Here is a 27909-nt window from a genome sequence, read left to right as displayed (position 1 = left end):
GGGAGTGGAAGGGGGATGTGGGTGGAGAACGATACGAGGAAATGGTCAGAGATGGCCTTATCTGCGATTGACAGATTTGTTTAAAGTCACAGTACTCGAAATCAAGTTTAGTATCTGAACCAACTTCTTTAGGTACCGCAATGGCTCGTGTTGCTCAAACTCTCATTGTCATTAGGGACAAGGAACCATCCCTCAGTCACCTCAGAAAGCACACATGTATAAGTTTATAAAAAGATTTTATTGAAAAAACCTCTAGTCCAAGATCTCTTCAGTGAATGGCAAACATTTAGGACAGGAAATGCATTATTTTTCATTAACTACATTGTGCCTTCCAAATCTCCAAATCATGGCTTTGACAAAGAGTTTTCAGAGTTGAGTTGCGCTGCAGTTGTTACATGATTTCAGAGTTGCAATGCAATTCCCTGTCAAGAACACAATGTTGTCAGCAAAGCACATGGCCGTTTCTCTTCTGATCTTGCCATCAATTGCTTAAACATTTTTTTGTGTATTTCAAATCTAAAAACGTTACCTTTTCTTACAAAAAGAATGCTGGACGCATTCAGGTGTGAAGGCGAAGGAGGCTGGGGAAAATGAATGCCCTAACATTCTGCAAAGACAGGTGAAGTCGACACTGAGAAACTAAAAAAACATTTGAATGGGGTTAAAAGGGACAATTGATACACGGCAAAAATACTACTACAAGCCTAGAGATTTGTAAGGCATTCTACATGGAAATTATATTGTTGCAGAAATGTACTGTACACATGCCAATGTCTCAGGTTTATAAGCGATAAGAGACTAGAAAAAAAGCAACCATTTAAAAAGGCAGTTCTTTTACATTAAATTCTACAGATTAGAAGATTACAACAAAGCTTGGTAAAAGGTATTTTGGTGAGGGGCGGCTGTATAGATTGTGCTGCAGCTCAGATCAAACAGAAGGTGGGTTATACTGTCAAGTTTCTCGGAACTTCTTCACATGCCCTTCTTTCCCTTCTTACCTGTTCAAAAAGATAGAAAAGAACAAGATTGGTACGTATTTGTTTACAGCAGGTCTACATTTTCTTTTACCTCATGTAACCTCCTGCTGACTGCAGCATAAGACAACTCTGCTCAGACTGTTAAGTTATCCAGCACCAAGCATTCTTCTGGTTGGTTCTTCCTCCTACTCTTCTTGAAACTAAAAATCTCACCATCGTGTGCACTTTGTCCAGCTGCTCAACTCATACATGCAAACCCAAAACAGCGCAGGGCCTTCAGGCTCGATGTTAAACCTTGAGCCACAGGGAGATGCCAGACCGTAACCTTTAGCTGGAGATCAGTCGGAACACTTCAAGCTGCAGTGAAATTTGTACCTTCTACCCAATTTCCCCCTCCTTAACTTTATTTTTGTCTTCTGTTCATTTGTGTCCGCACGCTAGATTTCCACCAGGTTGGCAAACTGATCTTCTTCAAAGTGCCGGCTGGTGCTGGAGATCTGCTCCGCAGCAGAGATGGACAGCAATGCCAGTTTGTAGCTCACAGCAGCAGATTTAAAATATGTAATGTCGAATGAAAGAGTTGGGTCTCTACATTTTAGAGATGCGTAGACTTAGAGGTGATTTGATTGAGGTTTATAAGATAATGAAGGGAATAGATTGTGTTCCAGTTGACAGTTTGTTCCAATTAAATAGTTTAGGTAGGACCAGGGGTCACACTTATAAGTTGTGCTAGGCCAGGTCTAGGTTAGATGTCAGGAGGTGGTTCTTTTCCCGGAGGATAGTGGACCTCTGGAACAGGCTGCCCGTCTCGTGCGGTGGATGCTGATTCGCTGAATTCCTTCAAGCGAGAATGGGACCTGTTTCTGGCTGGGGTGGAGATCACCTCTTACTGAAGGAAGGTACTGCAGGGAATTCAGGGCCCGAGTGATCTCCTGGGCTAGTTTCGATCACTTAAATGAGAGAGGAATTTCCCAGATTTTTTCCCCAAATTGCCTGGATTTTTAAATCTGTTTTTTCCCCAGGAGATCACATGGTTTCGGGTGGGGTGGAGTGTATATATTGTGATACACAAGGTATCACTATTGTGTGGGATAGGCTGGGTGGACCAAGAAATCAAAGAGAGAATTCAGAAGAAACTTCTTCACCCAAAGAGTGGTGAGAATGTGGAACTTGCCACCACAGGGAGTGGTTGAAGCGAATAGTGTAGATGCATTTAAGGGGAGGCTGGACAAGCATATGAGAGAGAAGGGAATAGAGGGTTATGCTGATAGAGTTAGATGAGGAAAGACGGGAGGAGGCTCGAGAGGAGCATAAACACCGGCATGGACTGGTTGGGCTGACTGGCCTGTTTCTGTGCTGTATATTCTATGTAAACTCCCTCACACAAGAACAGCCACAATTCCACCAAACCTACTTTCTTTAATATGAGTGTTCACCAGCTGTTTTAAAGGCAGAACCCCTAGCTATCATTTGTTTGGCGCGGATTCTGAAGTTTTTCATTATAAGCTGCAGTTCCCCACAAGATTTCACACACTCATGACAGGTAGCTGATATTGCATACTCAATTCCTTTATCCCTCAGAAGAGCGAGCACTGACCTTTTGATTTTGACTTGGATTTATCGCAGGACTTTGTGACCTTCACTGACTGCTCACACTCTGCGTTGAACAGTGCCTTCTTTAGGGTTCCGTTGCGAGTTTTTAGGCCAGTCTCAGTGTCGCACTCACCCCAGTTTCCAAACTTGTACTTGCAGTCACCTGTGAAGATACATTGGAGTCAGGAACCCAAACCCTGATGTTTCATTCCCTAGCTTAGGAGGGTCAGCAGCTTAGGTTTGGTAGCCCTCCAAAGCAGTTCATAGGTCAAAGTCACCTGACTCTAATGGACTGAATTCAGTCGATGGGATCAGTCCTTGGACCCCAGCTATTCACAATATATATTAATGATCTAGACGAGGGAACTAGATGTAATATCTCCAAGTTTGCAGACGACACAAAGCTGGGTGGGCGTGTGTGCTGTGAGGAGGATGCCGAGAAACTCCAGTATGATTTGGACAGGTTGGGTGATTGGGCAGAAGCATGGCAGATGCAATATAATGTGGATAAATGCGAGGTTATCCACTTTGGTGTCAAAACCAGGAAGGCAGATTATTATCTGAATGGCAATAGATTGGGAGAAGGGGAAGTGCAACGAGACCTGGGCGTCCTTGTGCACCAGTCGCTGAAGGTAAGCATGCAGGTGCAGCAGGCGGTTAAGAAGGCAAATGGTATTTTGGCCTTCGTAGCGAGAGGGTTCAAGTACAGGAACAAGGATGTCTTGCTGCAGTTGTACAGGGCCTTGGTGAGACCACATCTTGAGTATTGTGTGCAGTTTTGGTCGCCTTATGTGAGGAAGGATGTTCTTGCCATGGAGGGAGTGCAGCGAAGATTCACCAGGCTGATACCTGGGATGGCAGGAATGACGTATGAGGAGAGATTGGGTCGATTGGACTTGTACTCGCTGGAGTTTAGAAGAATGAGAGGGGATCTGTTTGAAACTTATAAAATTCTAACAGGACTAGACAAACTAGATGCAGGAAGGATGTTCCCGATGGCTGGGGAGTCCAGAACCAGGGGTCACAGTCTAAGGATAAGGGGTAAGCCATTTAGGACAGAGATGAGGAGGAATTTCTTCACCCAGGGAGTGGTGAACCTGTGGAATTCTCTACCACAGAAGGCAGTTGAGGCCAATTCATTAAATATATTCAAGAAGGAGTTAGATATATTTCTTAAGGCTAAAGGGATCAAGGGATATGGGGAGAAGGGAGGAACAGGGTACTGAATTTGGATGATCAGCCATGATCTCATTGAATGGCGGAGCAGGCTCGAGGGGCCGAATGGCCTACTCCTGCTCCTATCTTCTATGCTTCTATGTTTCTATGTCTCTAGCCAGCAACCATTTACTTACTTATATTTTCACATAACCTTTTGCACCCCTTCAGGTCTCCTGCCTCCCATCACTTCCTCTTCAACATTTCCCAACAGCAAAAGAGAAAGTTAGAATGCATGTGCAGCGAGGAAGTAAGTGAGGCAAAACGTGCGCAAAGGGAGCAGGAGCACGCGGGAGTGGGAGTAAGGAAGTATGAGCGTGTGTGAGGAGCGGCGCTTGGAAAGAAACTGAGGAGAAAACAAGAAAGAGACAAAAGAGGATAATAAGTGATTTTAGTCATTTACTGTTCAATATATGAGTAACCTACATGAAGGAGGACATAAAAATAATAAAATAATTTGGCCCAAACAAGAAAAAAAAGGTGTGATGACAGCCTAAAATTACCCCATTACAGTAACTGCCATGCATTGAACACTGGACTCAAAGCTGTACTGTTCCTGCAGCGGGCAATGTAAGACAGCCAATAAAAGCTTCTGCACTGGAAATAATGTACAATAGGGGTCTATGAGTCTGTAATATCAACCAGATGGTTAATTGCGTCCAAGAACATATGGCTTTAGTAAATTAAATACATTACTTTGAGTAAAGGAGCCGGGGTAACTGATCTTATAATACAGTGCACCACACTGTACTTGATGCATGTTTATGCCTCTGACTCCCCAGTCTTCACCAGGTTATCAGGGAGCCTGGGAGTTTCTATGGCTCTTGTACACCTCCCAATAGCCAGTTAGAAATTGCCATAGGCTGGGGCCTGGGAGTAGATCTTTTGTCCGCTCTGGGAATAATTAATTTTTGGTGAGGGGAGAGAAAAAGAGTAAAGGGTTGGAAAAAGATAATGCTATGTTAAAACCAGCTCTAAAAAAAAGCCAGATGCTCACCTCCAAATTGCTTCTTCCAGTTACATGGTACCTTGCACTTCACGATCTTGGTCTCCTCCTTCTCCTTGCAGGTTCCCTCACGGTGTCCAGTGCCACAGTCACCAGAGGCCGGCTCGCATGTTGCCCACTGCCATTCTTTGCAGGCTGAGCTGGCCTTCTTCCCTCTTTCTATAAGAGAATACAGTATCACATGTGTACTTTTGATTTCATTTTGGGTAGGTGAAGAGGAGGTGAAAGGTTGGGGAGTGGGGGTGGCGAAAAGAGTTCAAAGCCCATTTGTTGGGACTGGCTCAAGTTTGTTGTACTTTGTAACTTTCTACTGAAATTTGAGTACATCACATCAGCTGACAGATACAGAGGAGGAAGGTCATTCAGTCCATCTTGGGCCATTCATCCAGATACAGAGGAGGAAGGCCATTCAGCCCATCTTGGGCCAGTCATCCAGATACGGAGGAAGGCCATTCAGCCCATCTTGGGCCATCCATCCAGATATGGAAGAAAGGCCATTCAGCCCATCTTGCGTCATCCATCCAGAAGGAACCTGCAATCCCACCATCACAATATCCAGCTGCTTCTTAACAATTGCAGCATTTTTAAAGTCTCCGGCACCCTATCTGGAAGTCTATTCCACGTGTTGAAGCAATGTAATTTGAAGCTTGATTTCAGAATCTGAGTCTGGAGAATGTAAGTTTTTTTTAAATAAAGCATTCTACATAATCTTCAATCCTTCCTGATGGCACTGCTAGTGTCTGGATTAAAAGCAGGGTCTGTGGTAAAGTGAAACCCCAAATGGTTAACCGTAAGTTCATAGTCAAATTAACTCTAAGTTAACTAAGATGTAAAGAAAATAATTCAGGAGACTAGGGGCGGGTGTGAGAGTGGAGGGGAAAAAAATCATTTTATTAGCATGGCCAAAAGAGCAGCGAAGAAAAAGAGGATTATAAGTAGATGTGGCAATGACAGTGAGGTCTTTTCAGTTATGATAAGAGTCAGAGAGTGATCAAGGACCACAAAGAGACTTTAAGAGAATCTGCAGTGTAGATTAGCGTGGAGAACCCAAGGTGAGTTGTTAATTGGATACTTTGCATATATTTTTAGTACTGAAGATAAAAACTAATTACCAACTTTGGCAAATAGAGCTGCTCCCAAAATTAACTCCTTGGAAGTTAATGCCAAAATAGACCTGGCCAGGGTTCAGGTTCTTAAGGCAGATCAGACTGCTGGATCTGATGGCATTCACCCTAGAGTGCGAAAAGAAATGGGATGGGGAAGGTGCATTTAACAGCTCATTGAGGTCTGGAATTGTTACCATGGTCTGGAGAGAGGCCTATGTGATGTGAGGCATAGGTGATGCCAATATTTAAGAAAGGGAGTAAGTCAGAGCCTGGGATTTATAGGCCAGTTCATTTGACCTCAGTTGTAGGTAAGTTGTTGGAAGGCATTAGGGACGTGCTATACAATCACTCAGGGAGTGCAGCAGTTATTAGGGAATTCCAGCATGGCTTTTGGAAATGGAGGTCCCTTATTATTAACTTGATTGAATTCTTTGAAGAAGTGACGGAGTTGGAGAATGATGGTAGCCCAGTAATTATTGTTTATCTGAATTTCCAGAAGGCCTTTGAAGTGTCACACAGAAGGCTATTAAGTAAATTCAAGTCTTTCTTTGTAACGGTTTCATCGTGTGAGATTGGTAGGTAGATGCTCAGGTGGATAGCAAATTGGTTGCATTCTTGCAGGCAGAGGATAGTAATTAATGGAAGCAGCTCTGCATGAGATCCAGTGGAGTCCTGCAGGGTTCAATGTTGGAACAGTTGCTCTTTATCTTTTATAATAATTTGGATGGCAGCTTTATTGGTCCCAGGCCAGTTCTAAATGGGGCGGGCGGACACAGATTCCAGTTAGCGACTCTGCCTCCATGGAAGCACAGATTGCCATCCTGGTGCCAGTAGGGGACTGAACAGACAGCGTCCTTCCCATCAGCTTTCAGATCCTGTGCACCAGGATGCTGGCCACCGTCTCTCAAGGCTTTCAGAATCTGATAGCTAGCATTACACCAGCCAGCCCGCTGATCAGCAGACATACAGATCCAGGGCCAACTACAGGAGACAACCTGTATGAGACTGCCAGTTCACAGGACAGCAGCATTTGTGAAGCATCTGGCCTTCCACCTCAGAGCACCACGCAAGTGACATCAGGCTGCCAAGGCAGAAGCTCCAGAGATGCAGCCAGCTACCATTCCCTAGTCCTGGGGGCAAGCTGCCACGAGTGAAAAGCCATCTCCGTCCCGTTAACCTTTTGTACCACAGGAGCAGCCAGCCACCTTTTGTGATACTAGTCCTCAGGTCACACCTAGGAGAAGCACTGGAATAGGAGAAAGAAGGGCAAATTTAGACACCATGGGGAATCACAGTGTTAGGACCTAAAGCTGACCCATTCCCGCAGGGCAGATTGGGTTAAAATTACACCCCTGTTGAGATTGAGGTGATAAAAAGATGGATTAGGATTTTAGCAGCAATGGCTGGGGGGTGGAGTCAGACAATGTTAAAAATGGTGAAAGTGAGCAGTTTTGGAAACAACAGTTGTGGGGAATGAAATTCTGCTCAGGATTAAACAGAAGTACGTCAAGGGTCCACACCTCCAGATTTAACCAAAAATTTTCTTTGTCGACATTGGTGTCCATATTTGGAATATCCACGGCAGCCCACGCCAACACAAAAATAGTCATCTGGTTCAGTTGTTATGCCCCACTCACCTTTTTTGTTTTTTCCGGCCTCAGAGCTTCCTGCCATCAGGACGACCAACAGCACGAGTACCAGCGAGAAAAGGACACGCAGCTGCATTCTGGGGAGAAAAAAAACAAACAAAATCATTGCCTTGTTGATTCATTGGTCCAAGGATATGACGCCAATTGTGTAGACTTGGTGCAGTTATTGGGGACACAGACCACCTTTCAGTTATGTTAGGGACACAGCCAAGGGGCGGTGTTTGCCTTGCCCCCAACACTGAAAACCTGCTGGCACTTAGTAAAGTGCATGGATAATAGGTACTGGGGAAAGGTAGCCAAGGGCCCCCATGACCATTGAACCACCCACCCGCCTTCACAAGAGCAGCAAGGAGGAAAAGTTGTGGGCAAAGGAGGAGAAATTTAAGCCACTACATCGTAAGGTTAAGGCAAAAAGATAATATCCATCTTACCATAGGCTGACAGGTATTTCAGAAAGAATTGAGTTCCTCACATCAGGGAGTGCGACAGAATTTTGCCATTAACCAGGTTATTTGTGGAGTAGCCTTGCCCCTTCCTTTGTTCCTTTATATAAATCTTCAACAATGGCTTCCTAAAGGGGCACTGTCCTCATACTTTGCAGTAAACACTCAGTCAAAAAGGAAGAACCAAAAAAGGCTGGCCTCATTTGTCAGGACACAGGCAGCTGAAGCAAGTTGGCACAGTGATATCAATACAGATTATTAGTCAGCTCTGCCCTTCCCTCAGTCACCGGGTCAGGTAGAGCAACAAAGAGGACAGGGCGCCCAAGGTCTGTTCTAGCACATGTAGCCTGGGAAATGGATCAGGATGTAGGAGGACAAGAATGGAAGGAAGCTGCACACTGTTCCACTTCAAAATGCTATCCTTATGTTACAATTTTTTTTTAAGTTACGTGATTTGTGATTCTACCATCACCAGTCAGTCATTGCTAGTGGTTTAAATATAGGCCCTCATGCATCCTCCCCCTTCAGGGCCATACATCAGTACTAGTCATCACTAGAATCAGTTAAATATCAGGAACTCTCTGGTTAAAATTGTTTCGTTAAGAGAAAACTAGCCTACATTTAAACCAACCAGCGATTTGCCGAGAATCATTTCATTTGTAACTTTTGCAAGACCAGTTACACTTACTTTTAATGTTTAACCGACAAAAGCCCAGCTTGTCGTCTTAGTTTCTTACAGAACCTGCTGACAGTTTAAACCAAGAAAGCTTAATAGATTCCAAAAACTATTCACACTGAGCAACAGCCTTACTTTTGCGCACCGAGTGGTCAGAATTTACAATGGACTTGCAATGGTGGTCATTACAAATGCCACCCAGAAAGGAGGCGCCACAACAAAGCTTGCCATCTTTCCAGCTTGAAAAGAATTCTTATCCCAGATCAAATTAACAGCAAGTCTCCCGACTTTGTGCAGAGGGAAGTATTTCACTGATCCAGTGTGGTCATTGTGCCTAGATGGCAGGTGATAAATTCAGCTACCCCAATACGCAAGTGGGGTCTCTCGCTCCACAATACTGAACGCACAGTTGCCAATAAATGGCACAGAGTGTTGAGGCCGCGAATAAAACTACCAACAATTGCTGCACTGATTGTTCCGAAACACCTGGAAATGGGTAAACAACAGATCAGACATTAGGAATGGATATTTTCAAAATCAGCCCATCTAGGTCTTTGACAATAAAGCTGATAAATCGTGTTTTGCAGACATGAAGGGCATTTATTCGGCAGTAGTTGCCGATAGGCTTTATGAAGTATGCAACTGCGTCTGCCAAGACTCCCCTCAGCCTGTCAATCCTGAACAAGTCCCCGTTGTTCACTGGGGTTCCAGGTGCAAGACCAGTTGGCACCAGCCAGCTCTGATTCCCGGTCTTAAAAAGGAGACTATTTACCACATCATACTACAGCTTGCATCACTCCTTTCTCCCGGTGAGATGTTTTAATGATTTAATGCTTGCCAGCTGGAAGTGCCAGGGGCAGCAGTTTTTTTTTTAGAAAAAAACAATGTACCCTTCAGTCATATTAATGAACAAGGGAACACTGACAAGTTGCCTTATTCAAGAACTCTCAGAAGCAAGGGAAAAGGGGGCCAGGGAGGTGTACATATAACTGCCTCATAACATTCAGGGTCCATTTTCCTACTAGAAACCGGGCTGCGTACAGATTGGAAGGCGCCGGCTTTCAAATTACAGGCCTCACAAGCTTGGCATAATTCTTGCTAAAAGCCAAGCCTTTAAGCCGTGCAGTTTGCCACATGTTGACCCACTAAGCACACAAGCCCCGATTTTAACCTAACCTGCCCCAGTGGGAATGAGGGGGACTTCAGGTCAGACGCCCAGCTTGTACATCGCCCAATTTTTACGCTTTATTCTAGTCAATGGGCGTCCAACTTGAACCTGTCCCACCTGGGTTAAATTAACTGTGAGCTGTATACCATGCGTTTTTTGCCTCTTAATTTTCTGACACCGCAAAAACTAAGAACTTAGGTCATGATAATAAAGATGTGCCAAGCAGAGGATAGAGGTTTTTCAGACTGGCGTTGCAGCAGCCTGAGAAGCATCAGTCTGGCAGCTCTCACCCAAGGAATGGTGCAGGATACAGGGAGATTCAAAGTGCTATGGAGCAAGGATAGAAAGGTTTTTCTCGGAATATGGACATCTCTGGCAAAGCCGGCATTTATTGCCCATCCCTAGTTGCCCTTGAGATGGTGGCGGTGGGCATTTTTCTTTGAACCACTACAGTCCGTGTGGTGAAGGTGCTCCCAAAGTTCTCTTAGGTCAGGAGTTCCAGGGTTTTGACCCACCAACGATGAAGGAATGGGGGTAAATGTCCAAATCAAGATGGTGCGTGACTGGGAGGGGAACTTGGAGGTGGTGGTGTTCCCATGCACTTGCTGCCCTTGTCCTTCTAGGTGGTGGAGGTCGCGGGTTTGGGAGGTGCTGCTGAGGAGGCGTTGGCAAGTTGCTGCAGTGCATCCTGTAGACATTACACACTGTGGCCACGGTGCGCCGGTGGTGGAGGGAGTGGCTGTTTAAACTTCATGATAACTGATTAAAGAAAGCATACGATGCTGAACAGCAATTTCTGCGGATAATACTGGTTACCAGTTTGGAGAAATTACTGGTCAGGCCCTTGTAATTTACATTTAGGTAAAAACAGATTTTTCCTATTCCTAAAGTTTCTGCATACAACTTTCTGGGGGTTGGGGTAAGTGAGGAGAAGGCAGGAAGCTGTTGGAAGAGTTCAGCTGGACAATAATCCAAAATATTTCAAGGTGTGGCGAATTCTGTGGGAGATGGGGTGAAGAATCAGGCAGAGCATGGCAGCCACGCAATAAAGAAAGCCAAATGGTTTCTGGCAAAGAAAATTATTTTGAATAGTCAGTTTTAATACACAGCAACACTGAGGTGGCCATGAAATCTTTAGAGACTATATTCATGACTGTTCCTATCTCAAGGACAAAACGGGACATCAAAATGTTTGGTCAATGGAAAAATGGGAACCAATGCCGGGCCCAGAATTCTGTAGGTCTGGCGGGAATCTGCCGAAACAGACGTAAACTCAGCCGTCGACCTCTGCAAGGGCATTGATGTAAAGGGGTAGATTCACATGTGGGGACTCCCCAAGTCAGAACCTAACATACGATCAACGCAGGTATGCCTAGTCTCACCAGGCTTACCTGGCCAAAGTGGGAAGCATCTGGTGGTGAGGGGTAGGGGAACCTAAATCCCTGAAGATTAGGAGCCCAGGAATCTTGGCCAGGTCAGCAGCAGCTAGTGCACGCCGACACTTATTCCAGGAAGCAGCCCCTGCAGATTTTCAGGGCCGGCGAGTCTATCTGATCTACTGTCCTTCTAAACAAAAGGGAGCATAGAAGGCTCCACCCAGTCACCTTAGTTTGTAGCTCCTGGAATGGGCCTTTTAAAAGGTTGTGAACCAACCCAACCAGAGGCTTGTCTAATGATATCATCAAATACTGAGCGGCAAGACCAATATTCACAGGCTATGCTCAGTAAAGTAGCTCAGAAACATTAATGGAAATTGATAACTGGGCTCAGATGGAACAAAGGTAAACAAAACAAACAATATCCTTGACTGAACCGGTTCCAAACCCTTCCTTTGGGTTAATCTTGTAGACAGCACAAGAGACAGGTGGGCCTATTCCTTGTCCTGGTCAATATTTATCCCTCAATCAGCATCACAAAAACAGATGACTTGGTCATTATCACATTGCTTTTTGTGGGAGCTTGCTGTGCGCAAATTGGCTGCTGCCTTTCCTACATTACAGCCCAATGAAGTCGTTTCTTGAAGTGTAGTCACTGTTGTAAAGTTTTTTGGGACATCCTGAGGTCGTGAAAGGCTCTATATAAATGCAAGTCTTTTTCTTTCTTGTTCATTAACCCGACCCTCCAGCTTACTCCACTTAGTGGATAATAATGACTCATTGTCAGGAACATTAAAAAGGTTTACAACAGTGCTGTGAAATATTATCAGTACACACAGCTGCTGGGGAGAGAGCCAGCATCAGGGGTGTTTCTACAAACACTGCTATCAGATCAATCACTATACCCAAGGTAGGCATCAGTCTTTCAAGCAGCGAGATATCACCAATATATCTAAGCTCTGATTATCTACACAACATGCAATCTGCTGCACCAGTCTAGACTGTACAATCAGATCCAAATTCCTTGGTTTCTCCTCCTCCTCCACCTCCGCCTCTTCCCCCACCAAGCCACTTTGTCAAATTCTACAAGTTTGTCTTCTTAAAACAAGCCTTGTAGCAAAATGCTCAACAGCTGTGACCCCTGAACTTTCACCTATGACTTATTCCACATATCAGGCATAATGGCATTTAGTGCTCGTTAAAGCTGAAAATAAAAATACAGACTTCGAAACGCCTGAACCACTGGAATTTCAGGGCAGAAAGGCGGCAATCAGGTTACACCCCTGCCGCCAGATTCAACTGTTATAATTTAATAAATACTGCTCAGTGTCCATTACTGGTGCACATCCTTAACCTTTAGGACTGGAATGTAGCGTTCAGTACAAACGATTGAACATAAAAGGCATTTAATGAGACTAATGGCCTTAACGCACAGTGATCCGGTTCTCCATATAGCAACTGGACATTAACTCTCGAAATGCTGACTGTAGAGGTTACATTGAGCCCACAAGATGCATTAACTATCAACTTATTTTGAGATTTATACAGCACCCTCCTTCCTTTTAGTAACCGAGCCAATGTGTGTTTAACGTAAAACTACTTAAAAATTGCAATATAGATAATGCATGAATGGAATCCTCTTCCCTACAGATACTAATTATATTCTTAAAGCACACTCATTATGTACAGTGACTGCTTATGTTCTGCAATCATTTTATGTTGTATTTTAAAGAAAGAACTTACATTTATATAGCACCGTTCAAAACTTTAGGATGTCCCAAAACACTGTACAGTCAATTGAGTACTTTTGAAGTGAAGTCACTGTTGTAATGTAGGAAACGCGGCAGCCAAGTTTCACACAGTAAAGTCCCACAAACACCAATGAAATAATGACCAGATAATCTGTTTTATTGATGTTTGTTAAGACATGAATATTAGCCAGGACAGCGCGGAGAACTACCCTGCTCTTCTTTGAGATAGTGCCGTGGGATCTTTCACGTCCACCTGAGAGGGCAGACGGGGCATCGGTTTAACGTCTCATCTGAAAGACGTCATCTCAGACCGTGCAGCGCTCCCTCAGTACTCGCTCACTGTCAGCCTGGAAGGAAACTTGGGATCCTGTTTAGGCTTAAAATTCTTGCAGGTTTTACAGCACCAGTTGGGTGGGACAGCCAAGCTTATCAGCATGCAATGCAAAAAGTAACCACTTGCCCAGCAGTGACCAACTCTTAAAAGTTGCATTTATTCAACATTTTCAGTAAAGCCCGTATAGCACCAATGGGACCTTTTATATACTGGCCATTGCTAAGGTGAACATGTGAATGTGGAACTTTTTAAAAATTCATTCTCGGGACATGGGCGTCACTGGAAAGGCCGGCATTTATTGCCCATCCCTATTTGCCCTTGAGAAGGTGGCGGTGAGCCTTCTTCTTGAACTGTTGCAGTCCATGTGGTGAAGCTATTCCCTCAGTGCTGCCAATAGATAGTTCCTAGATTTTGACCCAGCGACGATGAGGGAACGACATATATGTCAATATATATTTCAATACTCCAGTATTTGAAAAGAAAAATTCTCCATCAGGAGTAGTCAGTTACTGTACTGGATCAGATATAAACAGTGTTCTTCTGCTATACTTAAAAGACACCCTTATTCCCCGCGTCTGATTTCACCACTAAACAGCCACAAAAATGACCTGTATATGAAATACCCTATTGGTGCTGTACAGGCTTTACGGAAAATGTTGGAGAAATGCAACTTGTAAGAGTTGCTCACTACTGGGGGAAATAGTTTATGCAATGCATTCTGGGAAGGTTGGCCTCCCCGGCCAGCCAGTGCCGTAAAACCTACAAGAAGTTTGGAGCCTAAACAGGGGCCCAAGTTTCCTTTAGAAAATGACAGAATGGCTTGAGAACACATGCAGAGGCCTGGGAGCAGGTTGCCCATCGCTTGGCCAGAGAAAGTAGAAATGTCTTAAAGGAGAGTGCTACCAAATCAAAAAAGGAGCAACAGCCCCTTTCGGACTAATTTTGTAGCTCTCTGTCTAACAGCAAAGGACAAATGGTAAAAAACTTAGGAGCTTATTTTCGTAGAATACTTTTAGGTGCTAAACTGCCTCCAAGGTGGCCAAGATGGGGTCTTAAGCTGCAACGCCGGTTTAGCCTGCGTTTAGCGTAAGACATCATCTCGGTAAAGGAGCTGAAGCCTGCGCTAGGAACGGTTGACGGAAGCTCGTTAAACAGCTGATTGCGACTTAAAATGCCTGCTAGCGCTCATTAAAGAGGAAGCAAGTTTTTTTGGTGGCTAGCGCTTCAACGAACACCCTCCCCTAACAGCGACCAGCTTTTTGGAAGTAAACAAGGTGTTGATGTCGATTTCAAGCGCCACTTAAAGGGATATCACCATTTCATGACCATTGCTGCTGGAGCTGTGAGGAGGATCTCTGAAACACATCGGGAGATTTCGCCAACACGCGAGCAACATTTATTCCGGAAATTCTCCAAGGACTTCACCTAAAAACAGTAAGTGCGGTGCTACTCCACCTTATAGGAGTTACCAGGAGAAAAGGAATGCTTGGTCATGGACATTTTGCTAGAGGTCCCCCATGGTATGGATGAGGAATGGGAGGAGAACATGAGGCCAGACAGAGCAGCGCTAGCTGCTGCGGGAGAGAGAGACACGAGAGCAAGAAGGGCGAGGTGACATCCTTTCCACACACACCCCCCCCCCACCCCATGGGTACAGGGGTACAGGACATCCCTGCTCCTATGGACCTCCTCCACCAGGACCCCCAGTGCCACATCTGAGAACCTGTGCATTCCTGAGCCATCCTGCAATGTGCCATTGTGTGCAGCCAGCACACTCTATACCTTCCGTGGGTGTGAGGAGCCCACGTATACAGCACCACAAAAATTGCATGTAATCAGCACCAGAGTGTTAAACCTGCAGGTGTCTGATTTAAGCACCTCCAGGCAAGTTCAAATTATGGTAATCAGCAATTATTACCAAAATGATGTGCTAAATCCAGACTTTCAAACAGACGTGTCTTATTAGCACAGCACCCATTCAGCACCTGCTTTCACCCTCTGGCCAAAATAACCCCCTTAGTTCCGACCGAACGTTTTCTTCCACCGTCCAAGGATATGATACAAATTCAGTCTTTCTCCAAAAGCGTGATGCCCTGGAACAAATCTTGCATTTGGACAACATGTCTGTGGCTGATCACGCTGCAGGATGATGTTCGAGCTTCAGTAAACAGCAACGTAGAGTTTGCCCGGGTGTCGCATCTGGATTGGAGTTCCGACACAACTGCATCTGAGGCCCTCAGACATTTTGCAGAGCAGGAAAAAAAAAGTAATCACCAGCACAGCAGCCACCTGAGGCTAGAGAGGAGTGATCAGGAAACAGCTGGGACAGGTGCCTTCAAGGAGCAAGGCCTGGGCTTAAAATAAAGTCTTGCTGTCTTTTTTAATTCTTGTGAACAAAACATGAAACAACTTTAACACCTTCATTATTATCAATTAAAACAGGGCCTGAGTACATTCCTCACAAAGCAATTAATAACTCAAGTAAATTCAGGCACGCTATTTTTTTGAATTGTTTGGTTAGAGCATACTGACATACGCTATGTCCATAGTGTATTGGGTAGGAACGGCACTAGTAGTCAGCCCCTTGAGCCTGTTCGGTCATTCAATTAGATTATGACTGATCTGTGCCTTAACTCCATATACCCGCCTTTCTTCCATATCCCATAATGTCCTTACCCAACAAAAATGTATCCATCTCAGTTTTGAAATTTTCAATTGGCCTAGCCTCAACAGCTTTGTGGAGGACCGAATTCCAGATTTCCACTACCCTTTGTTTGAAGAAGTGCTTCCTGACTACATGGGTTCTGCTCTTCCTGAAAAATCCTTTGTCTGCTTCCTTTCAGCCAATGGGGAGAAAAAAAAATCGGGAAAGATGTAAAACGGGCTACTGATTTACTTGGTCTGTCCCTCCACTCCTCCGGCACTTTCTCCTCCTTTGAGCATCTCACCTTATTCCACCCCTTCTTTTAAAATTTTCGTTCTCCACCGCCCACCCAAGTACCATAACAATTTTATTACCGAGATAACTTCACTGCGTTCCTCCCACAGCCTCTGCACCGAACGGCTTCTCATCCTTGGTGATTTCAACCTCCATCTTAATTCATCATGCTCTCTCTCCTCGGAGTTCACTCGCCTCCTATCCTCCCTTAATGGCTCCATCCATGTAAACTCCCCAACCCATATTCACGGCCACCCGCTCAACCTTGCCATCTCTCGTGGCCTCGTTACTCCTACCATGTCAATCGCAGATAAGGCCATCTCTGACCACTTCCTTGTATTGCTCTCCACCCACATTCCCCTTCCACCCCCCATGAACCCTACTTACTTTGGTATCTTCCGCTGGAAAAAGCTCTTTCCAACTCTCTTACAACTGCAATTATGAAATCCCAACTGTCCAGCCTTTGGCCTTCCATTCACCACGACATTTCTGCTCAACCACACCCTCACCACTATCTTTGATGCCCTAATCCCTATTAAAACAATTACTCTCTCTCACCTTGGCTGTTCCCCCTGGTATGGCCTTCATCTTCACTCCCTTAAGTCCAAAGAACGCAGACTTGAACGGATATGGCGGACAACTGGTTTAGCCATTCACCGCCACACAAAGCACTATCGGGTCCTGCTCTCATCTTCCAAAATTGCTCACTATTCTAGAATCATTCTGGAATACAAAGATAAACCCCGGCTTCTATTCTCCACTGCTAATCATCTTTTTAAACCCCTCTCCCCTGTCTTCTCCTCCCTCACCTCTGACAACAAGTATGAGGAGCTCGTGGACTTCTTTGTCTCTAAGATTGAGACCATCCCTTCAGCTGCCTCTGCCACTTCCCTTCCTTCCCCTAGCCCACCGGGCCAAACTCCCTCTAAGGTTCCCCTCTGCCCTAGCCCTGAACTCACTCACATCTTTCTACAGTTTCTCTCCGATCGCCCCTCATGGCCTCTCCGCGCTCATCTTGTCCATGAGACCCACTTCCTGCTCGACCCTATTCCCACCAAACTGCTGACCACCCAACTTCCTTTTCTGGCTCCCATGTTAGCTGACATTGTTAACGGTTCTCTCTCCTCAGGTGCTGTCCCCCTCTCCCTCAAATCTGCCGTCATCACCCCTCTCCTCAAAAAACCAACCCTTGACCCCCTCAGTCCTTGCAAACTACCGCCCCATCTCCAACCTCCCTTTCCTCGCCAAAGTCCTTGAACGTGTTGTCGCCTCCCAAATCCGTGCCCATCTTTCTCGCAACGCCATGTTTGAATTCCTCCAATCAGGTTTCTGCCACTTCCACAGTACCAAAACAGTTCTTATCAAAGTCACAAATGACATCCTTTGTGATTGTGACAAATGTAAACTATCCTTCCTTGTCCTTCTTGACTTGTCTGCAGTCTATGACATGGTTGACCACTCTATCCTTCTCCAACACTTCTCCACCATCGTCCAGCTGGGTGGGACTGCACTCGCCTGGTTCCATTCTTATCTATGTAATTGTAGCCAGAGAATCACCTGCAATGGCTTTTCTTCCCGCTCCCGCATCGTTACCTCTGGTGTCTCCCAAGGATCTATGCTGCATGTCTGCTGACGACACCCAGCTCTACCTCACTACCTCTCCTCCATGGTCTCTAAAATGTCAGACTGCTTGTCCGACATCCAGTTCTGGATGAGCAGAAATTTTCTCCAATTAAATATTGGGAAGACCGAAGCCATTGTTTTCAGTCCCTGCCACAAACTCCGTTCCCTAGCCACCGACTCCATCTCTCTCTCTAACATTTGTCTGAGGCTGAACCATACTGTTCGCAACTGGTGTCATATTTGACCCTTAAAGAGCTTCCGACCACATATCCGCAGCATAACTAAGGCCGCCTATTTCCACTTCCTTAACATCACCCGTCTCCACCCTTGCCTCAGCTCATCCGCTGCTGAAACCCTCATCCATGCCTTTGTTACCTCTAGACTTGACTATTCCAATGCTCCCCTGGCTGGCCTCCTGCATTCTACTCTACTGAGGTCATCCAAAACTTGGCTGCCCGTGTCCTGACTCGCACCAAGTCCCGTTCACCCATCACCCCTGTGCTCACTGACCTACACTGGCTACTGATTAAGTAATGCCTCAATTTCAGAATTCTCATCCTTGTTTTCAAATCTCTCCATGGCCTCACTCCTCCCTATCTCTGTAATCTCCTCCAGCCCCACAACCACCGCTCTTCCTCCACCACCCCCCCGAGATATCTGCGCTCCTCTAATTCTGCCCTTTTGAACAGCTCTGATTATAATCGCTCAACCTTTGGTGGCCGTGCCTTCTGTTGCCTAGGATCTAAGCTCTGGAATTTCCTGCCTAAACCTCTCCGCCTCTCTACCTCTCTTTCCTCCTTTAAGACGCTCCTTAAAACCTACCTCTTTGACCAAGCTTTTGGTCATCTGCCCTAATTTCTCTTTATGTGACTCGGTGTCAAATTTTCTGTCTTATAATACTCCTGTGAAGCGCCTTGGGACGTTTTACTATGTTAAAGGCGCTATATAAATACAAGTTGTTGTTGTATTACCCATTTTACACTATCGCACAAAGTCAAAATCTATCCCAAGCTGTTTACTTGAGAACAGGCAGGCTGTCTGATATGCAACTCAGCCAGGATACAGTAACTTTGATCTGCAAGGATATTTGAATTAGTGGCCTCTAGAATGGCACTGGATATTTTATTTGTGGACACAAATCAGACATTGAGTGGTTTCTGTGCAGTCAGGTGTCACCAGCAAAACCATCAGAGGGTCCCAAGATTGCTGTTCACATTTAACTATTTGTGTTAGGAATGGTTAATATTTTAATTGCCTGATCATTGAGAAGAATATGTTTCACCTTCAAATGAAGCCACTTCAACAATCAAAAAATATTGACATATAAATGGGGAGCTGCACCGAAGACTTGCATTCCTAATTCCACATAAGGCTATTGTGGAGATGATCAAAACTTACTGAAAAGAATTACAAAGATCTCATGCTCTTATGGTTTTGAAACAGTTTATGCATTTTGTAAGTTAAGTACTGTACTGTGCTGGTCTCTGACCGTGTTTTTCTGCTTCTTTGTAATTATCTTACTTATAAATATATCTCATAGTTATGCTCCAACTGCTTATCACCTCTCGGAGTGAGCAGGAGAACGTGGTGGGCATCCAATGTGGTCTTTATTGTGTAATCATGTATTTGAAGGTCAACTCTTACTCCTGAATCTCATTCACATCACACGCATGAGCACAAATCTCAGTTCACACAAACTGCATCTCAGCCATAGGCACAAGTTTAAATTGTTGGGAGGAAGTCCAAATCATAACCGATGGGACAAGAGTCATTTGACCCTAAATGATGCTGACCTTGGGTAAACACTCCAGATCAGCCCCCAAGTACCGCCCCATCAGAATACAACTGATGTACAATAATGAAAGAAAGAACTCACATCTACGTAGTACATTTCACATCCTCAGGACGTCCCAGAGCGCTTCACAGCCAATGAAGTACTTTTGAAATGTAACCACTGTTGTAATGTAGGAAAAAGCAGCAGCCAATTTGTGCACAGCAAGCTCCCACCAACAGCAATGTGATAAATGACCAGATGATCTGTTTTCGGTGATGTTGGTTGAGGGATAAATCTTAGAACATTGCCATGGGATCTTTTACATCCTCCCAAGTAGGCAGATTTAACTTGGTTTAACTTCTCATCCAAAAGATGGCACATCTGACATTGCAGCACTGCACTCCCTCAGTACTGCACTAAAGTGCCAGCCTAGTTTATGTGCTCAAGTGTCTGGAGTGGGGTTTGAATCCATGACCTTCTGAATCATGGGCAAGAGTGCTACCATTGAGCCAGTTAATATTCAAGAGCCAAAATTAACCTCCAGTGTAATTTCGGATGTTAGGGGCTTAAAACTTAAGTCTAATAGCGATTTGAAGGGTGGGTACATTAACTGTGAAGAACTAAATTAGAATCCCAATTGGATACCAGTGATGGCCTAAATGGTCATATATTTCAAAATATTTTGCATAAAATGGGATACCAACAGGTCATCTACTACTGATTCAAAACACAAATGGTCATGAAAAACAAACAGCCACAACACAAGTCCAATTAGAACTAAGTTTTAAACCAAAGTAACAAATGCTAGAGATACTCTTGAATATGGGGGACATTACAGGAGACAACCGAGTAGAACACTATTCCACAAAACCTCTTCTATTTTGTATTAGGAGCTCAATTAGTGGATGCCCAATGAAAAGTGATCCGTTTTTTATCAATGAAAACAGGAGACCCTAATCTATCTTTCGATAAACCAGAGCATCAACCAAAACATCAGAGATCACTCCTGCAAGGCTCTAGCTCTGATCAGTGCTATGATATCAGAGTACCATGTCTTGGGGAGCTAATAAGGGGTCAAGTGTATGAATTTCAGGTTTTATCCTTGTACATCTTTTAAACTACCCAGCAGAAGAAACAGGACAGGTCTGATGTTAACAGAATGTTTGACACTTGATTAGTTCTATGTAGAGGCTGGAGACTTCATCTCAAACTCTGCTGCATAGACATCCAATGTGAGGAGCAAAGAACCGTGGCTGCTTATAGACACACTGTAGAAACCTCAGCTGGGGAAAGCTGAACTGCTGCAGGTCCCGAGGCTTTATACAATGGAGGAGCGGAGGACTGAAAGCAACTCTGCCTATCCGCAATGTCATGACTTCGCTTAGCACGCGCTATCACCAGGACGTATCAAACTAAGCTGCACTGCCACAGTGCGTAGTGTTAGCAAAATAAACGGTACAAGAATAGGTCATCGGAAAAGAACAGGGGCAGGAGGTGGGAGAAGAAGAGGAGATAGAACAGGGGCCGGAGGTGGGAGAAGAAAAGGAGATAGAACAGGGGCAGGAGGTGGGAGAAGAAAAGGAGATAGAACAGGGGCAGGAGGTGGGAGAAGAAGAGGAGATAGAACAGGGGCAGGAGGTGGGAGAAGAAAAGGAGATAGAACAGGGGCAGGAGGTGGGAGAAGAAGAGGAGATAGAATAGGGGCAGGAGGTGGGAGAAGAAAAGGAGATAGAACAGGGGCAGGAGGTGGGAGAAGAAGAGGAGATAGAACGGGGCAGGAGGTGGGAGAAGAAGAGGAGATAGAACAGGGGCAGGAGGTGGGAGAAGAAGAGGAGATAGAACAGGGGCAGGAGGTGGGAGAAGAAGAGGAGATAGAACAGGGGCAGGAGGTGGGAGAAGAAGAGGAGATAGAACAGGGGCAGGAGGTGGGAGAAGAAGAGGAGATAGAACAGGGGCAGGAGGTGGGAGAAGAAGAGGAGATAGAACAGGGGCAGGAGGTGGGAGAAGAAGAGGAGATAGAACAGGGGCAGGAGGTGGGAGAAGAAGAGGAGATAGAACAGGGGCAGGAGGTGGGAGAAGAAGAGGAGATAGAACAGGGGCAGGAGGTGGGAGAAGAAGAGGAGATAGAACAGGGGCAGGAGGTGGGAGAAGAAGAGGAGATAGAACAGGGGCAGGAGGTGGGAGAAGAAGAGGAGATTGTGGTGAAAGTCCAGCAGCTGCTGTCAGTGAAGAGGTTAAAACCAAAAAGTCCTCCTACCATCTGTGTGGAGAGGGCGAGAACCCCTAAATAAAGAGAAGCAAAAAGCCTTGACATCAATCAACAGCCAGTGTGTATGCAAGGGCACAACAATGAACAATAAACATTCCCACTTAACTCACCGGTGATGTATGGTGAAAGTGGAAAAGTCAACAAGAGCACAATGCAGCCAATTTAGTTGATTGTTAACGAGTCAACAGCTATGAAGAACTGCAGATAATTAATCCAGTTACATTCTATAGAAAAGGGGTTGGGTAATGTAGTCATTTGATCAAAGATAAATTAATTTGCTTTTTTAAATGAAAGATTTGGAACATAATCAGTCTGAAAAGACACTGCATGTAATTCAAGCTGCGACATCAGCCTGCAATTTTAGGCTACAGTACACCTCGTGGAGGTGCTGACAACACCACTTCATCTAATTAGAGCGCCTTATGGTTGAAGCAGCTTAATCTAGGTCATGAAATGGAATAGCAAATAAGAGGGGACAGTGGGGTGAGGAAGCAATTTCAAAAGGATTTAAACGACAAAACAGAAATCTCTAACAACAGTCATCTGAGCTAATAGGTAACTGCTATCAGCCATGGCTCAGTTGGTAGCATTCTTGAGCCAGAAGGTCATGGGTTCAAGACAAGAGATTCGAGCACATAATCCAGGCTGACAATCTAGTGCAGTACTGAGGGAGTGCTGCACTGTCGGAGGTGCCGTCTTTTGGATGAGACATTAAACTGAGGCCCCCATCTGCCCCCTCAGATGGATGTAAAAGATCCCACTGCACTATTTGAAGAGCAGAGGAGTTCTCCCTGGCATCCTGGTCAATATTAATTCCGCAAACAACATCATCTCGACACCATCGAATTGCCGTTTGTAGGACCTTGCTGTGTGCAAATTGGTTGCTGTGTTCCCTGCATTACAACAGTGACTACAGCCAATGAAGTACCTTTGAAGTGTAAAGCGCTTTGGGAATTCCTGAGGTTGTGTAAGGTGCTATAGAAATGCAAGTACTTCCTTTCTTTCTTGGTGTATGCTCACTTCCGGGTGTCCACATTTTAAAAATCAGCTGGCCCGTTGAGACAAGGAGGCAGTTTGAACTCAGTAATGGCTCTGATGGTGAAGGGGATGTGCCATGTAGTTAAGCGTTCAGTATGGATATTTTGAAGTAATGAATGCTGGAGTTATGTAACAAACTCAAGCGATAATCTGGAGTTAGTTTAATTGTTTAAAGAGAACAGTGTGTAGATTAAAAATAGCAACAAAGCTGACTTTAATATATAGAATGGGAACTGATACAAGTGTCAAATTATTCACAAAGAACACTTAAAAATGGATCAAAAAACTACTGGTGCAGTAATGCCAACCCTACCGTCTCAGAAAATAAGAGACAAACTCTTACAAGTCAAGAGATCTGGTATATAATATTGAGTTGCTTTTTTTTTCCAAAGGTGAAAATGTTTTACAAGAAACTTGCGGTGCCGGTCTGTCCCCCTTCACCCTATGCACCCCGCTCTTTGCCACTCCGGGAGGGGGGCTGCTCGCTCTGGGTCTGGGTCACTTCGGATCATCAATACCAAACGCGTCCTATCCGAAGGACTATCCGAAATCAAAATTACACTGAAAAACATACACTCACACACAGACATTCACAAAGACATTCACAGACACAGACAACACACGCATTAAAAATACGAAGATCAAGGCGGTTTCTATCCACAGATCTCGGACTTGCCTAAATAACAACAGAAAATGCTGGAAAAACTCAGCAGGTCAGGCAACATCCGTGGAGAGAAATTTGAGTTGACGTTTCGGGTCGAAACCCGAAACTCGGACTTGCCTACCTATCCCAGCGATGTTTACAAACAGCCTGGGGCGCGTGGACAGAGGCCGGGACCAATCAGTAATGAGATGGACCCAGGGGTCCGCCCCAGAAGCCAGTCGTCAGCAGAAAGCGCCGCTCACCTGTGGGTGGTGGTTATGGGGAGGGGGGAGCGGGGAGGGGGGAGGGGGGGAGGCCTCGCTCTCTGGGTTACTGTATAAATAAAACAGCGACACATTACCATCCAATATGGGCATGGCCCTCCCGCTTTCACTGTCACTCCGGCTCTCATGGTCCCAAACGATCAAGATGTATTTCTCCCGCTGAAAGAAACCAAACGGTCGGCGGAATCGGGATTGTACCATGAGAAGAGGAAGGGGGCGGAAAACACAGGAGATACAGTAAGTGTAAGTAGAGCAAAGGTAAAGCATTATTGATGAGTAAAATTTAACAATGTTATTTCTGAGGTGTTCTTTGCCAAGAAGTGTTTTAAGTGATTTCCTGTGTCCCAAAAAAATCCCGAGATTTGAGAGTTCTATCGTGAGACCATGCGTGATGCTTTATTTCACTCAGAAATCGCACCTCTCGCGATAGATTCGCAAGGGTTGGCATGTCTGCTGGTCTTTGACTGGCAGTAGTGTTAAAAAAGGACAAACAAGGAATACACAATTTATACAAGAAAACATAGAACTAGGACCAATGATTACATAGTCTACTAGCTGGGGGTGCCCGGCGTTGCCAGGGCAATTTTGGGCCGCGCGGTCTCCCTGCCCCGGTCTGTCCCCTCTCTCTGTCTCTCCCTCTCCCCCTCTCCTCTCCCTCCCTCCCCTCCCTCCCCCTCTCTCTGTCCCTCCCTCCCCTCTCACTGCCTAGCGCCTGAGGCCCGGTGCCGTTGTGATACCGGCCGTGCGGGGCCTAGCGGTTCAGGCCCGGCCGGGCTCTCGGGCCGAGACGGACCCCAGCTGAGCTCCCCCGCGGGTGGCGCGGTTGATGGCCGGCCGCTGCCGCTCCCCCGCCCGCTGTGTGTAAACTCACCTGCCGCTCCTGGAGGCACAATGTGGGGGTTTGTTTGGCTGGTGCTGTCGCTGTGGGGATGAAAAAAATGGCGGCGAAGTTTCGGGAGACTGGAGGATTAGGTCCCGCCCATGACGCACCGATTGGTCAACCATCAGGTCACTGAACTGTAGGATTGGTCAACCAGCATGTCACTCAACGCTAATAAGAGGTAGGATTGGTCAACCGCTAATGAGCGGAGTTTTGAGGATTTTTGAACGTTTTTTGTATACTGTCCAAACAATTTTTGTCTGACCAAAAAGTAAATATGCCTATGCGACTCCCCTAATGATAAGCTTTCTTTTGATATAACATGCGTGTAGGTACGTTCTATAACTTTTGATTGTATAGCCAGATAGACAGACAGGCAAACAGACAGACAAACAGACAAACTCTTTTATTTATATATATAGATGAGCAGTCACTCCCTAGTCCATTATTGGTAGCAAGCCACAGGGAAGCACATCACGCTATGGGGACCCAAGGATCTGGAGGAGGATTCATGGGTACCAATGCAAATGTCTGTGGAATTCCAGCTACAAAAAACAAACAAAAAAAAGCCCATGGCTCCTTCATAACCCACGGGCTCCTTCATAACCCACGGGCACCTTCATAACCCACGGGCTCCTTCATAACCCACGGACTCCTTCATAACCCACGGGCACCTTCATAACTCACGGGCTCCTTCATAACTCACAGGCTCCTTCATACCCCACGGGCTCCTTCATAACCCACCGGCTCCTTCATAACCGACAGGCTTCTTCATAACCGACAGGCTCCTTCACAACCCACGGGCACCTTCACAACCCACGGGCACCTTCGTAACCCACGGGCTCCTTCACAACCCACGGGCACTTTCATAACCGACAGGCTCCTTCATAACCCATGGGCACCTTCATAACCGACAGGCTCCTTCATAACCGACAGGCTCCTTCACAACCCACAGGCACCTTCATAACCCACGGGCACCTTCGTAACCCACGGGCACCTTCGTAACCCACGGGCTCCTTCGTAACCCATGGACACCTTCATAATCCACGGGCACCTTCATAATCCACAGGCTCCTTCATAACCCACGGACACCTTCATAACCCACGGACACCTTCATAACCCACGGTCTCCTTCATAACCCACGGTCTCCTTCATAACACACGGGCTCCTTCATTGGTCACTGGCCAAAAACACTTCTTGGTGCAAATCCTTTGGTACAGGTCTGGGTTGCTAACTTGTGCCAAAATGCATTCACAGTCTAAAACATTAAACCTAGCTGATAAAACGCTGCTAGCAAGTACAAGTTTAAAAAAGAAAAAAAAAAAACAGGTCACAAGTATGGTTTTGCAGGTCAGATTCAATGGTCACTGAAAGGCCAGTGATAATGGTTGGTCTTGTCACTCAGCTTTTTTTCCCTTGGCCTATTGGATTTCTTTGTGCATTGTAGACCCATCCCCTTGTCAGGATTACAGTCAACTGCTGGTGCAACAAAACAGTCCTGTCACATTTAATTATACAATGAAATAACTCAAATTTACAAAGTGCAACAACATAACTGGCAAGTCAATGCGATTATTCCAGGCCACGTCAAGGCAAAATTCCTTGCCCCAGGCCTTCAGGAAAAACAGACTGCAACAAATTTTGTGCTGTCAACTATTAAGGTGATGAAATTGCCAGATTCTGATTATGCACAGAAATACAATTTAGATAGCCTTAAAGTGAGCAATGCTTTCAACCCGCCAACTAAGTCGACTCAACCCCAGTAACAGTCCTGAAGGGCCTGGTGCTTTATGTCTCTGAACAGTTTGGTGCTAGCTACCGACATTCAACATTTACAAATGGTATGAGTCTCAAACCGAGCTCCTGTTGGAGACTTTTGATACAAACCTGTCGACTGTAGATACTGGCAAGAGGTTATTGCACTGGCACTAAAGACAAAACAACAATCTGTCGTCAAAATGGATTCCCCCTCACCCCTTTTCCTAATTTTTACAACTTGCTTGGGCCCCTCTTTTCTCCAAATAGACGCTTGTCCCTGATAGAGGACAGACATCCTGTTCAAATTGGATAAGCAGAACAGTCTGGTGTGCAAACTGCTACACACTTGCACTGGCCCTCACTGACCAGCAAAACCGTCTCCCTAAAACCAATCCAAGTGGTGCAGTGAAAACTGAAAATCAAACTGTGCTGGAAACAACTAAGGGAAACTTCATAATGCCTTTCTCAAAGGGTCCTTTAATAGTTATGCATCCAACATTTAAGATAAATGCAATAACCTTTGCAGATCTCACATGGTCAGCCATCATGTGGTCAGATGTTATGTGGTCAAACCTCCAAGAATGCTTCCAACCAGAGCTGGCAACTCTAAATGCTCCAGAGACACTGCAGGAGATACTAGATACTGGTCTGAGATTTGTAAGTTCACCTCAGGGGGAAGAGTGGAAGGGAAAGCAGAATTGAAAACAAATTGTTCCAGGGTAGAACCGCTTGTAGAAATCAGTGGTTTCCATCAGTCCTGGACACACAGCAACAGCTTCAGGTAGTGGGTTTTCTTGTTAAGATTGTAGTGTCCGAGTATCAATAATACACGGACTGCAGGAGAACAATAAAACAGGTATTTACTGAACAGAGGGTAAACTTAAGACTGAAGTACAGCAGCCTGCTATGGCTTTTTATACAGGTGTGGTCACTGCTGGTACTGCAGTATAAAATCAGTTCTTCTCTTAAAGGTACATACACAATTCCTCCCCTTTTAGATAAACAGTACATAACACTCATTTAACAACTAAATAATAACTAATTACAATTTTCTGTGTACTATATACATCAACTGAAATAATTATTTATAAGTTCAGTCTTTGAGGAGGCTTCCTGATCCTGACTGGATAGCGCCTTTCTCGAGTATCCTGTTCTTGCGGCGGAGTCGATTCTGGCTCATTGTCATTGGTTGGTTCGTCAGCTTCCAATACCACTGCTTCTGAGGTAGACGCAATCTGTACCTCAGGTTCATTACCAGGTGCACATGCTCGTGGTATAGGTTTGGCTTGTTCCTGTGACTCTAGAATCTGGTCAGCATGGCATCTCACGATGCTCTCTCCAACGTCCACTGTGTACATTAGTGGTCGCTGCTGTGTGCATATCGTTCCTGGCTGCCATTTTTCTGTTC

The 27909-nt window shown here is 45.3% G+C and overlaps 1 protein-coding gene across 3 annotated transcripts in view; it reads right to left on the bottom strand.

The window, feature by feature from the left end:
• Positions 1-219: 219 nt before the first annotated feature.
• mdka (midkine a) overlaps positions 220-27909 on the bottom strand; it is a 79067-nt gene continuing 51377 nt past the window's right edge. For all 3 annotated transcript variants that reach the window (XM_086007596.1, XM_086007595.1, XM_086007597.1), the window contains exons 2-5: positions 7535-7623; positions 4783-4950; positions 2575-2733; positions 220-998 (exon numbers count right to left, since the gene is read on the bottom strand). In XM_086007596.1, the coding sequence (XP_085863722.1) occupies positions 973-998; positions 2575-2733; positions 4783-4950; positions 7535-7622 (441 nt within the window). In that variant the 5' untranslated portion in view covers position 7623 and the 3' untranslated portion in view covers positions 220-972. The remainder of the gene's footprint in view (positions 999-2574; positions 2734-4782; positions 4951-7534; positions 7624-27909) is intronic.

This window comes from Somniosus microcephalus, chromosome 15, assembly GCF_052327205.1.
Source record: "Somniosus microcephalus isolate GS21.2 chromosome 15, FLI_Smic_1.0, whole genome shotgun sequence".
NCBI classification, from domain to species: Eukaryota; Metazoa; Chordata; class Chondrichthyes; order Squaliformes; family Somniosidae; genus Somniosus; species Somniosus microcephalus.
Note: the sequence above shows the minus strand (reverse complement) of the source record. Positions and strands in the feature narration are given on the sequence as shown.